The following is a 12,886-nucleotide window of genomic DNA, read 5'->3' on the forward strand; positions in this document are numbered from 1 at the left end:
AGCAGAGATGCAAGGCGCATCCATCGGCACGCAGCCGCCTCCCCGGCCCCTGATTTCCCCTGGGGCACCCAGGCACCGCGGAGAGGGGCTGCGGGCGCTGCGGGCTGATCCCAGTGAGGTAGCAGGAGCACTTTCCTTCACAAACTGGGGAGCACATTCTCTGTTTTTTGGTTTTGGTGAGTTTTTTGTTTTTTTTTTTGTTTTTTTTTTTTCAACAGAATTGACAACAGAGAACAGACACAGCATTTGGTGTCGGTTCAGGTTGGCCTAGGCATGTGCAATACCTCCAGGACTCCACATAATCCATGCAGAGCTCAGGACGAAGGCGAATGCCCAAGCTCCGTCACAGGCCCAATGCCATCCCCTGGGGGGCCTCTGGCTGGCCACAGGCTAGGACAAGGGCAATGGATTTTGATGGTGAGGGTGCTGGGTGGAACAAGTGCTGACCCTGGTAATCACCCGCCTGGCACTGCAAGTCTCAATGAGGAATTTTGGTGTGGGAGGACGAGGAGGCCCATCCTGCTGGGTAACTTGCTCGATCCGCGAACGTATGTGGAATAAATGTGCCAGATTTTAAAAATGCGTTTTGTTTATTAGCACACCCTTAAGGAAATAAATCATACATCATTAGGAGTGATGTCTTCTCACCAGCCATCGTCGTTATTATTAGCACGCTTATCTAATAGCCATGCGAGTTTCTTTCTGCCATTTATTCAGGAATCTTAAAGACTTTACAAATATTAACTAATTAGAGCAATGAAGATTTTATTTCAACAGCTAGAAAAACACATTGGTGGGAAATACTGCAGACTCAGAATTTCTGGGCCCGGACATCTCTGCACGTTCGGATGTGATGGTTGGGGTTGGATGCCTCAGCCTCTGCTCCCTGCAGCCGTCCTCAGCCGCGGGTGCAGAGATGCAATGAGAGCACGCAGGGACCTGGCCGATGGAAGCACTCCGTCCCGGCACCGCACGAGTGACAAAGCCAGTGGCAAGCCGTGAGAGGTCGTTCGTCAGGGGAGCAGCGGGGTCGGGCTGGTTCTGTTCACGCGGCCCCGCGTGTTCCTGCTCCTGCAAGCAGCTGGCGTGCGAAGCTCAACGCCCGCTGCCAGGAGCTGCACAAACATCTCGGGTGCCGAACAGGAAAAGGGCCAGTTTGGGCTGGGGCATAACAAAGCGGGGTGTGAGCAGCCTTTCACACTACATTTTTGCCACTTTGGAATGGAAATGCCACCGTGGGACGGCGCCTGCGGGACAGGCAGTGCGAGACGGCCCCACCGGGCTCAGCCCTGCAGCAGCCCCGCAAGGCATCAGGGCCAGGGGCTGGATGTGGTTTGCCCTCAAGGTAGGGAAGGGAGCAGAAAGCGGCGCAGCCGGTGGGTGCAGTGCATCCGAGCGGGAGCTGGGAGAGGCAGGGTGTGCCCGTACCACTGCGGGGTGACCCCACAGAGCTGCTCCCAGCCCTCACCCTGCTCCCCGTGCCCTTACCTCTCACCAGCCTGGCTGTGCCGTGTGTGACAATGACACGAGGAATTAATTTTAGAACAATTTGAGGCTTTCAAAGGGAGTTTATGAACGTAGAAGCTTGGTCCTCGGCAAGGCTGGGGAGTGGCTGTGCCCCGCACGAGGGGCTCATCCTGTGGCGTGGCCGTGGCACACAGGACAGCAGAGCATCCTTGGGCAGGGCCCTCATGGGAACTGAGCTGTCCCTTGGCTTCTGCTGGAAAAATTAGCTGAAATTAGTGAAATTTCACACGCTAGGACAAATGGGTCTGGTGTTTTGCATCTTGAGGGCTGTATGTTGATGAGTTTCAGAGTAGTGGGACTGTGGCTGCGCATGCCATGGCCTTGCTAGTGCTGAGATAAGCCGCATATGCATACAGCTGAACTTGGCACATCGCTTCTGGCTGTGCAGTGAGACAACATCACAGTTCTGAAGTGTGCATTTTTTGGTAAAATCACGCGTTTGGCCACATCTTACCGCAACGCTCCAGTTTCATGCCAGTGCAGCGGTGACCCTATAGGAATCAGACGCCCAATTAGGAGTTCGGGTGTCATGAGCGGTGCGGGACTGAGCGGTGTTAACGAGCTCTGTCTGGGGCGTGCCGGTGACCCCTCTGATCGCCCCCCAGCAGCCCCTGCCCCTGCCCGGGCTCCACCTGTGACGCCTGGGGCCGGGCAGCCGGGGGCTGCGTGCGGTGGGGCGGGAGGGGGCTCCCTGGCCAGAGCCTCCCCATCCCATAAGCCTTGAAACGAAGCCTCTCCGAACGCGGCGTGACATAGGATATTGTATAGGAACGCGGCATCAAATTACGGAACCTATATATAGAAGAAGATTAATCAGAGGCCGGGGCTAAGCAGGCGGATACAAACACCGCCCGGTGCCGGGCTCCTTTCCGCGAGCAGCCGGGGGAGCTGGGCTGCGGGGCTCGGGATGGGGACGGGGACCGGGACAGGGCTGGGGCTGCTCCTGCACCCGCCGCAGGTAGGCAGGGGGCAGCGGCGCCCCGCCGGCGGTGCAGACGCGTCGTCCCCGCGTGTTACCGGGACAGCCGATTTGCTGCGTCCCAGCCCTTGCTGGGCAGCCCGAGGCCACCTTCTGCTGGTGCCCCCCCGGCCCCGCGCCGGGCACCCCCCATCTCCGGTACCGCGGCTGCGGGGACCCGACGCCGGCCCCGGCCCCGAGCGGCGGCAGGAGCGGGGCCGGGAGCCTGGAGGGGCCCCGGGAGCCTGGGGGAGCCCCGGGGCTGGCCGAGCCCGGTGCCCCCGGTGGGACCCGGCCCGCTGCCGGGGACACTCGGCGATGGGGAGCAGGGAGCGACACGGCCCCGCCGAGCCTGGAGAGACGAGACCATCCCGGGGTACCGAAACGATTAATTCGCTAATGAACTGCACCTTGCTATGCTGTGTTTTTTTTCTCTCCTTTTTTTTCTTTTTCTTTTTTTTTTTGGTTACCTCGCGGCCGCCCCGCAGCCGGGGCTCGCTGCGAGCCGGGGGCGAGGAGCGGGGGCGCGCTGCTGGCGGCCGTCGCTTGCCGTAAGGTGAATTTCAGCCAGAAGTCAAACGCTAAAATAGGTGGGGAGAGCGGCGGCGGTGGGAGCGCTGCGGGAGTAACGGCCTCGGGCTTCCGAGCCCTGAACTCAACGTGCCGAGGAAATCCCCGGGGTCACAGAGCGGGAGAAGCGCTGCAGCCCGGGGCGAGGGATTTTACCTCCGCGGAAAGTCGCCGACAACGCACCGCTCGCAGCCGGGGCGGCCCCCGGACCCCCGGACCCCGGACCCCCGGTCCCCGGCCCCGAGGGGCAGCGCCGGGGGCGCGCACGGAGCTGCGGGCGCGCCCCGAGGGGCCCCGGCGCCGGGAGCCGCTGCTCCGCCGGGAGAACGGCCCCGAGCCGCCGCTCCCCGCTCCGGCCCGTCCTTCCCGTCCTTCCCTTCCTTCCCTTCCTTCCCTTCTTTCCCTTCCTTCCCTTCCCTTCTTCCCTTCCCACCGCCTTCTCCCCGCCGGGCTGACCACGCGGCTGAATTTATGAAGAGCGATGTTTTAGCAGAAATCCCCCCGAGTCTCCCATCAGCCCTAAATCCCCAGCCTGCTCTCCCTGGGAGACCTCATGACACAGAGCATGCCAAAACAGCTTCGTTTTGCCTATGCATTAGCAATCTATTTTACCTTTTTGACATCTCTCACACATAAAACCGTAAGAGAGAAATAAAATATCTGTCTCTGGGCGAAAATAAAGCTTTGCCTCCCTCCTGATCTATAGGATATAAAATAAAGCCATGGCTTTGATAGTGGCTTTTCCTTATACCGGAGTTGCTTTTGCACACACGGAGACAATGAAGATGGATGAGCTGGGATCGGGGCGTCCTCCTGGGGTTTGTTTCACCCTCTTTTTTTATGGTCTCCCCCTCCCCGTCCCCGCCACCTCTTTACTTTTCTCTTTCTTTTCTCTTTTATTCGCCTTTTAGCTGCCCTTTCTCCGTCCGGCAGCCCGCACAAGCCCGCTCAGCTGCCGCCCGCCCGCTCCCCGGCCCCGCGGCACCGCCGGGACCCGCCGGGGCTCGGGACCCGCTCCGGGGGCTCGGGACCCGTTCCCGGGGCTCGGGACCCGTTCCCGGGGCTCGGTCCCCAGCCGTCCCCGGCAGCTCTCGCTGAGACGCGCACACGCCCCCGGGTCTGTAATTATTTATTGGCCGTGTTTGCCATAAGCGGTGCGGGAGCCTCGGGCGGCCCCGGCACCGGCAGCGGCGTGCGGAGGGGTCAGAGCCCGACGGGAAGGGGCCGGAGCGGAGCGGGGCGGCCGGGCCGCCTTTGCCCTCGGCAGCGAGCCGGCACGGCGGGGCAGGGGGGGAGCTCTCCGGGAGGAGCACCTCTCGGTTGGAGCACCCCTGGGGAGGAGCACCCCTCGGTTGGAGCACCCCTCGGTTGGAGCACCCCTGGGGAGGAGCACCCCTGGGGAGGAGCACCCCTCGGTTGGAGCACCCCTGGGGAGGAGCACCCCTCGGTTGGAGCACCCCTCGGTTGGAGCACCCCTCGGTTGGAGCACCCCTCGGCTGAAACGCCTCTGCCGGGCTCCCTCCAGCAGACCCAGCGCAGCCACGGAGCCTGCCCAGCGCCGGGCCGCTGGCACGGGGCCGCTACACGGCGGAAGGAAGCCGCCCTGCGATGCCTCCGGGTCCGCGTAGCGCCGCGGCCGCTGTTGCTGGCACCGGGCAGAGCCGCCGGGTCCGGCCCCGCTGTTGCGGGGGGGCGGCCGGGGCCGTGCCGGGGGTGCCCGGAGCCCCCGCGGGGACCGGGAGGCCGCAGCCTGGCGTCGCCGGGCTCTCGCTGCCCGTGCCCGGCTCGGGCGTTTTTAAGCGAAGGAAAAATTCGATATAAAATAAAACCAAAAAAAAAAAGGAAGGGAGGGGAGGAGGCCGGGTGCCGCCGGGCAGTTCGCCGGTTCCCCCGCCCCGAGCCGCCTCCGCCGCTCCCCGCGCCGGCCCCGGGAAGTTTCTCCGCGGCTCCGCTCGGGGGGAAATCGCGGCGGGACCCGGGGGGGGTGAGGGGGGGCCGGGACAGGCCGCAGGGCGCCCCCCGAACAGCCCCCCCCGGGCCGTCCCGTGACCGAGCGCTGCGGGCGGCGCGCACCGGGCGATGGGGACGGGAACGGCGGCGAGAAAATGCGAGTCCCAGCTGGCTGAAGGCGACTTTTTTTCCTCCGCGTTAGATTTAAAATAAATTTGATTATTTTTTTTAATATTTATTTTTTAATTTCGCCTTTTTTTTCCCCGGTCGAAGGGGACCGGGGGGTGGGGGGGGCGCTCCGTTCCGAAACACCCCGGCTGCGGCCCGGGGCGGCTCCCCGAACATAACGGGGGGATAACGAGGGGAAGGAAGCGAAGCAGCTGCCGGGACGCGCCCCCGAGGCGTCCCCGCCGGCGGGTGCGTGCCCCCCGGGGAGGTTTGGAGCCGCTGGAAGCAGCGCCGGGGGTTTCGCCGCTCCTCGGGGGGGGACCTCGGGCGGGGGCCGCCGCCGGGGCCGGACAGGGAGCGGGACCCCGCGGGGGCTGCGGGGAGCCCGGGCCGGGGGCAGCGGCGTGTGCCCGGAGCTGGAGGGGCCGGGGCCGCCCAGCTGCTTGCGGGGCCGCCTGGGGAAACGGGGGGGGGGAGACAAAAAAATAATAAAAAAAAGGCGCTGTGAAAGCAGCCCCGGCGCTTGATGGACGGGAGCCGCTCATCGCCTCTGCCGCATTCAGCCCTGCCGCCGCCGCATGTCCCCGGGGGCCCGCACTCAGAGGGGGGAGGTCCCCGGGCAGCAGCGGGCAGCTGGCGCCGGCCGGGGCGGGTGCGGGACCCCCCCTGTGCCGAGCACGGAGCGCCCCAAAGGCGGCCCGGGGCTCCCCGGGTCCCGCTGGGCGGCGGGGGCAAGGCCGGGCTGCGGCCGGGCAGGGCCGGGGCGCCCCGACGGGGCGCTGAGGGCCGGGGGGCACCGGGGGGCCGCGGGGCAGCCCCGGTAACGGAGCGGCCGGGCCCGGGGCCCGCAGGCTCCGCGTCCCCGTCCCCGCCCCGAGCCAGGCCGGGGCTGCGGGCAGGGCACGGGGCCGCAGCTCCGCTCCCGGCACCGGGCGGCGGTTCCCTGGCTTCGGTTTCCGCCCGGTTCTCCCCGTCTTTTCCTCCCCGGTCCCGTCGGCGTCTCCCCGAGGACGAGGAGGACGCCGGTGAAGGCGCACCCGGGGGGCTGCGGGCCGCGGGCCGTGCTTGCGGCGCTCCGCAGCTCCCGGGCCGCTGGACCCCGCCGCTCCCCGGCAGCCACCGGGCAGCAGCGGCCGGACCGGGCCGGGCCGGGGGCCGCGGGGGGGTTGCGGTGACAGCCCCGGGGGGCGGCGGAAAGGCGCAGCGGCAGCGATCGCGTCCCTCCCGGCGGCTGCCCCGGGAGCGGCGGCAATGGGCGAGGGGCTCCGGGCGGCGGAACAGAGTACCGGTACCGGCCCCCCCCCCCCCCCCGAACCCCTGGGGCACGTCGGGGCACCGCGGCCCGGCCCTCCCATCACCACCATCCCCATCCTCCTCCTCCTCCTCCTCCTCTTCCTCCTCCCGGGACGGGCGGCTCCCGGTGCCGCCCCGCACCCTCCACACCGGGCTCTGCGCACCGGGCGGGCTCCAACCCCACCGACGGAGCGGAGCGGAGCGGAGACGGGGCGCCGGTACCGAGCGAGCCGCCCCGTCGCCGCACCTCCCGAGCCCCGCCACACCCCGACCTACCCCACGCAGCGCGTCCCGGGCCTCCGCGCGGGCCGGGCCGGGCCGGGCCGGGCCGGGCGGTGTCGGTGTCGGCGCAGCCCCCCGCGCCCTCGCGGCTCTCTATAAAGGGCCGCGGACGCCCCGTCCGGTGGCGGCGGCGGCGCGGGGCGGGGGGGGGGGGGTGGGGGGGCGGCGGCGGGAGGCGGCGATTGGCCGCGGCGCGCGGTGACGTGTGCGCGCGGTGCATAAGGCGCGGCCGGGGGCTGCCGGGAACATGCAGAGCGCCCTGCGCGGCCGGACGGCGCGGGCAGCGGGCAGCGGGCAGCGGGCAGCGGGCAGCGCCCTCCCCTCCGCGCCCCGCCGCTCCCGGCCCCGGCCCCGCCGCTGCTGCCGCCGCCGCCCCCCGGCCCGCCCCGCCCCGCCGGGAGGCGCCCCTCAGCCGGCGGCGCCGGGAGATGCCGGCTCGGCGGGGACGCCGCGGGTAGCGCGGGGGCAGGTAGGAGCCGAGCAGCCGCGGCCGGTGCCGGTGCCGCCGCCGCCACGTCGAGGGAGCGCGGCGGAGGGCGAGGAGCCGCGCTCGCAGCGCACCCACGGCCGCCCGGGCTCCCCCCCCCCCCGCCCCCCCCCGCCCCCCATCCCCGGGCCATGTCGCCGCGGCGGCAGCCGGCGTCCGTCTGACCGCTGTCGGGTCCCGATGTCCTGCTTTTGTTTTTCGGTTTTGCCTTTTTTTTTTTTTTTTCCTTTTTTTCCTTTTTTCTTTTTTTTTTTTCGCCTCCTTTGATTTCTCGTTGGGAAAAGCAGATGCACTTTGACTCCTGACTGCTCTACCTCAGACCTGAGAAAAACTCATCACTCGCTTTTCGGCGGTTTTTTTTTTTTTTGCTTTTTGTTTTTTCAATTATTGTATTTTTAATTTTTTTCGTGAGCGCCGACCTCTCCAGTCGTTGCTGTTTTACTGTCACTTCTTGTCGCTCTGCCGCTGTTGGTAGCGGCCGGGATTCTGCGGTTGCGTCGAAGCGCTGGTCTCTCTCCTCGGGCAGTGGGTGGTTTCTCCTGTGTCTCCCTCCTAGGACACCCGAACGAAGATTTTTTTTTTTATTTATTTTTTCTTCCTCCCTTTCTATTTTTTCTCCTCCACTTCTCCAAGGCTTTTAAAACAAACGCACGCAGACACACACAAAGCAAACCTACGCCGGTGTTGTCGCCTTTTATATTTTTTTTCATTTTGAAATTTTTTGCCTGACACCTGGGAAACCAATACCCCCCACTCTCAGAAATAACCAAAGACAATGGTTCACTGTGCGGGCTGCAAAAGGCCAATCTTGGACCGATTTTTGTTGAATGTACTGGACAGGGCTTGGCATGTGAAGTGTGTTCAGTGCTGTGAATGTAAATGCAATTTGACAGAGAAATGCTTTTCGCGAGAAGGCAAGCTTTACTGCAAAAACGACTTCTTTCGGTAAGTACCGGCCCCCGGCCCGGGGCCGCAGCTCCTTCCCAGCCCATCCTTCATCCTCCTCCCCCCGCCGGTGCCGCTCGGGGGGCTCGGGCCCGTCGGGGGCCGCGGGGCTCGGCCCGGCCGCGCCTCGGGATGCCCGCGGCTGCCCCGGCCGTTCCGAGCCGGGCCCGGCAGCGCGGAGCGGGGCGACCCCGGCCGCGCGTCCCGGGGCCCCCCGGCGGGGCCGCGGCCGTGAGCGCGGCTGCCCGGGGCCGGAGCCCGGCTCCCGGAGCCCCGGCTCGGGGCCCTCTCGCCCGGCCGCGGGTCCCGGCCGCGGCGGCTCCGCGCGGGGCTCAGGGCCGGCGGCCCCGGGGCCGAGGCCGGCTGCCGGGGAGGGCCGGGCCCGGCCGCCGTCACGCCGAAAGCGGCCCCGGGCGCGCCCTCGAGCAGCGCCCGCGGCCCCGCGCCCCGGCCGGGCCGGGCCGGGCTTTCGGCGCCGTGTTCGTTGGGGTGCGGGACGCGGACAGCGCGGCCCCGGCGCCCAGTGCATCCTCCAGCAGCTTGTGCTCCGGCCACGTCAGTTCTTTTGTTTTGGGTCGGTTTGTCTTTTTTTTTGTTGCGTTCTTTTTTTATTATTATTATTCTTTTTATTCTTCTTCTTTTTTTTTTTTTTCCAAGATATAATTCAGGGAGATATTCGTTAGGAAGGGAGAACGCTGGGGAGGGATGGGTTTTTGGTTTTGTTTTGTTTTTGTTTTGTTTTTGTTTTGTTTTTGTTTTGGTGCCCCCCTCGCCCACCGCCGCCGCTCTCCCCGCAGGTGTTTCGGGACCAAGTGCGCGGGCTGTGCCCAGGGCATCTCCCCCAGCGACCTGGTCCGCAGGGCGCGGAGCAAAGTGTTCCACTTGAACTGTTTTACGTGTATGATGTGTAACAAGCAGCTCTCCACCGGCGAGGAGCTTTATATCATAGACGAAAACAAGTTTGTCTGCAAAGAAGATTACCTAAATAACAGCAATACTGCCAAAGAAAACAGCCTGCATTCAGGTGAGGGAGCGCGGGCGGCGGGGCCGGGAGCCGGGGCTCTGCTTTCCTTCTCCTCCTCCCCTTTTCCTTCTCCTCCTTTTCCTCCTCTCTGCCGCTGGATGGGGGAGCTCCGGCCGGGGCCGAGCGTGACCCCCCCCCGTTTGCTGTCGCGCAGCCACCACCGGCAGTGACCCCAGCCTGTCCCCGGACTCCCAAGACCCTTCCCAGGACGACGCCAAGGACTCGGAGAGCGCCAACGTCTCCGACAAGGAGACGGGCAGCAACGAAAACGACGACCAGAACCTGGGGGCCAAGCGGCGGGGCCCCCGCACCACCATCAAAGCCAAACAGCTAGAGACTCTGAAGGCCGCCTTCGCGGCCACCCCCAAACCCACGCGGCACATCAGGGAGCAGCTGGCGCAGGAGACCGGCCTCAACATGCGGGTCATCCAGGTACCGGGCGGGGCGGGGGGGGGCGCCCGGGGCTGCGGGCCGAGGGGGGGAGGCGGGCGGGCGGGCACCGTTCGCGTCCCGCCCCGTCGGGGCTCGGCGGGCCCGGGGCAGCCGGTGACCGGCCCTCGTCCGCCGCCCGGGCAGGTGTGGTTCCAGAACCGGCGCTCCAAGGAGCGGCGCATGAAGCAGCTGAGCGCGCTGGGCGCCCGCCGGCACGCCTTCTTCCGCAGCCCGCGCAGGATGCGGCCGCTGGTGGACCGGCTGGAGCCCGGGGAGCTCATCCCCAACGGGCCCTTCTCCTTCTACGGAGGTGGGTAGCGCCGCCCTTCGCGCCCCCCCCCCCCATCCTCCCCGGGGCCGGGACCCCCCCACCCCACCCCAGCCCGGCCGGGGGCTCTGCAGGACCTGGGGGGGGGGGTCCCCGGGCCTGGCCCCGAACGAGGCGGGGGAAGCGCTGCGCGCCCGGGCGTCACCTTCCCTCCGTGTCCGCTTGCCCGCTAGATTACCAGAGCGAGTACTACGGCCCTGGAAGCAATTACGATTTCTTCCCGCAAGGACCTCCCTCCTCGCAAGCTCAGACGCCGGTGGAGCTGCCGTTCGTGCCCTCCTCGGGGCCGCCGGGCACGCCGCTGGGCGCCCTGGAGCACCCCCTGCCCGGCCACCACCCGTCCAGCGAGGCGCAGCGCTTCCCCGACATCATGGCCCACCCGCCCGGAGACTCGCCCAGCCCCGAACCCAACCTGCCCGGGTCCTTGCACTCCATGTCCGCGGAAGTTTTTGGCCCCAGTCCTCCGTTTTCCTCGCTATCCGTCAACGGTGGTGCTAACTACGGCAATCACTTGTCACATCCACCCGAAATGAACGAGGCGGCCGTGTGGTAGCTTTAAAACGGACTGGGTCTTAAGTAAGTGATGAGCATCTAGTCTGCTTATTGTTTCGGTGTACAGAAATGAATAAATATACCGTCTCTCCCGCCCTAAGACAATGTGACCTTGGGAACGAACTGAAGGCAAACGGCTCCAAGGCAAGCTTTGCTCTAGACCAGGACAATCTGCCTCTGTACGGTTGTAACAGACAAACAGACGAGGGGACTCTTTTTGTACCACTGACAAAGGAACTGGTGAAGCTGTACAGTAAAGTGCTGCCATACCGTAGGATGGCGTAAGTCTGATTACCCTGTTGGATGTCATCCCAAGAGCCACAATCCTTAGAAACTTCTCGTTTAAAAAACACTGATTGAATGAAGGAAAGGTCAAAGAAAAGGGGAAAAAATAAAAAAAGCTTCAAGAACTCTAGCGTTCCCGGTTAAGGATGGTTCTGGCATTATGAATTTGTTTGTTAATTTTTGTCTCTCAGAAAGTTCGACAGCAAGAAACTCTTTTTAGCTTCAGCCATTTCAGCCTGCTGAATATCAGGTGGGACAACTTTCTTTTTTCCTTTTTTTTTTTTTTTTTGTTCTTGTTTTCCAAAATAACAAATGCTAAATGTTAAGCCCTCAGCACCAACTCTTCTACCTTCACAAAGCTACACATACAAAACCTCCTCATCATAGCAAAGGTCACCAACCAGACCTCTAACGAAAATGACTTGAAAAACAAACAAACAAAAAGTATTCTACCTTCACAGAGAGAGAAAAGCTAAACAAAAAGACTCTATTGAACTAAAAAACAGTCAACTGTTTACGTCTAATGTTAAATTCAGGAGTTCAATGTTTTACTAATAAATCCTGTTTTAGAACCTCTTGTTCAAAAGCAAAATATTTTGAGCAACCAACCAAAATAGTTCATTTTCTTTTCTGTAGATGTTATAACAGATTGCAGGGCTTGTGGTTCACTGTGCTAGTTTGTAAAAGGTGTTGTTTACAGAAGGCAAAGAAAAAACCCACGAAACCCAGACAGTTGCCAAATAAAGTAAATATATAGCACAAATACTGTAAGGTGCTTTGCACCAGCAACCCGAGAAGGTGTTTAAAAAGTGTTACAAGGTTAAAAAAACAAACAAACATCTTTGCTAATTTTTAGTCCTGTTGAACATTCATGGAATTGTTAATATGACTTATATAGACCCACACAGGTTTTATTTTTGTGTCTTTAAAATAAAAGTCCAAAATATTTAAATTTTATGGTCAAATATGCAGTCAACAGCTGCTACTTTTTTCTTTATATATTAAATTTCTCATATGTCTTTTATTGTTCTAATAAACCTAAGCTTGTGTGACCTCCAGTGCATATTAGACCATTCACTGTATGAAAGAAAACATGTTGGATAAAATTTGTGCGTTTTTAATAAAATTAGAAAATCTGATGTTTAGATAACTTGTGTTTCATTTGATGTTTTAAGCATTTTTAAATGGATTCTTTTTTGAGTAAAATAGCCCTGAAAAAGAGAGTGATCTGCTATGCTGATAATCCTGTCCAGCTGTTTTGTTTTGGTAGGAGTCTAAACCCTGCTGCCAATGCAGATCACAGGTATCGGTAGTTACAGCCTTTCTTTACGTCTGCAGGCTCAGTTGGTAAAGTACAAATAAAACACTACTCTATACGTTAAGTTGTAAAATTGGAATCTAATCAAATTGTTAAATACATTAGCTTATCCCTGGTTTATGCTGAGAGAAAATGTACTCTTAATGTGCATTTTATGCATAAACAAAAATGTTTTCTGAATGTCAAAAACTCGCAAATATGTGTTTTTTACTTGACCTATTTTGAGATAAATTAATTCTCCAAAGGTAATTTTTTTTTTCCTAATTAGATGGTATGGAAAGTAGCATAACCTCAATGTCCTGAAAGTAATTTTAATCCTTTTTTTTTTTCTTTTGAGCTGAGTCAATTGTTTAATAGTGTTTGGTATGAGTGAAGTTCTCTAAAGGGCAGGGGGGGAAAATGTTTTGCTTTGCACTAGATATGTGCTGATTTTCTGGGAGAAAAAAAAATCTGAAACATTGTGGAACGAGAGATTTAATGTTTTTATTACAAATTATTGCAGAGTCCCAAATATTCAGCTCCTCTGAAGTCTCACTGATTCCAAGAGGACTGTGAGTTGTGTTAGAAGCGAAGGGTTGGGTTCAGTTCTGAAAAGTCACGAGTTGTTTAAATGTTTTCCACCTGCTGAGATAATAGAATGGGATGAACCATAATTGCATATTTTCCTTCATCTTTTGACTAGTTGTGATTCTGTCTGGCTTCTTTTTTATTTTATGTAGACACAGAAATTTACTCTAAAACACAGGCTTCTACATTCTCAGCAATTC

The 12,886-nt window shown here is 60.7% G+C and overlaps 1 protein-coding gene and 1 long non-coding RNA gene across 2 annotated transcripts; one reads left to right on the forward strand and one right to left on the reverse strand.

Moving 5' to 3' along the window:
- Positions 1-748: 748 nt before the first annotated feature.
- Positions 749-6,810, reverse strand: LOC136786596 (uncharacterized). The gene is made up of 2 exons (XR_010825676.1): positions 6,743-6,810; positions 749-2,319 (listed from the first exon to the last, which is right to left on the reverse strand). It is a non-coding gene; the product is annotated as an uncharacterized lncRNA (long non-coding RNA).
- A 1,057-nt stretch (positions 6,811-7,867) lies between these two features.
- Positions 7,868-11,938, forward strand: LHX1 (LIM homeobox 1). The gene is made up of 5 exons (XM_066979545.1): positions 7,868-8,180; positions 8,978-9,204; positions 9,359-9,636; positions 9,781-9,946; positions 10,138-11,938. Exons 1-5 carry the CDS (start codon positions 8,011-8,013, stop codon positions 10,515-10,517), a joined length of 1,221 nt encoding a protein of 406 aa, XP_066835646.1. The 5' UTR covers positions 7,868-8,010; the 3' UTR covers positions 10,518-11,938.
- Positions 11,939-12,886: the final 948 nt, after the last annotated feature.

Source organism: Anser cygnoides, chromosome 18 (genome assembly GCF_040182565.1).
Source record: "Anser cygnoides isolate HZ-2024a breed goose chromosome 18, Taihu_goose_T2T_genome, whole genome shotgun sequence".
Lineage (NCBI taxonomy): Eukaryota > Metazoa > Chordata > Aves > Anseriformes > Anatidae > Anser > Anser cygnoides.

Bases quoted from the DNA above. Each gene is read 5' to 3' on its own strand.
- LHX1 (XM_066979545.1), top strand. From the start codon at position 8,011: ATGGTTCACTGTGCGGGCTGCAAAAGGCCAATCTTGGACCGATTTTTG. The intron at 8,181-8,977 runs GTAAGTACCGGC...CTCTCCCCGCAG, and splicing joins TGCAAAAACGACTTCTTTCG to GTGTTTCGGGACCAAGTGCG. The intron at 9,205-9,358 runs GTGAGGGAGCGC...GCTGTCGCGCAG, and splicing joins AGAAAACAGCCTGCATTCAG to CCACCACCGGCAGTGACCCC.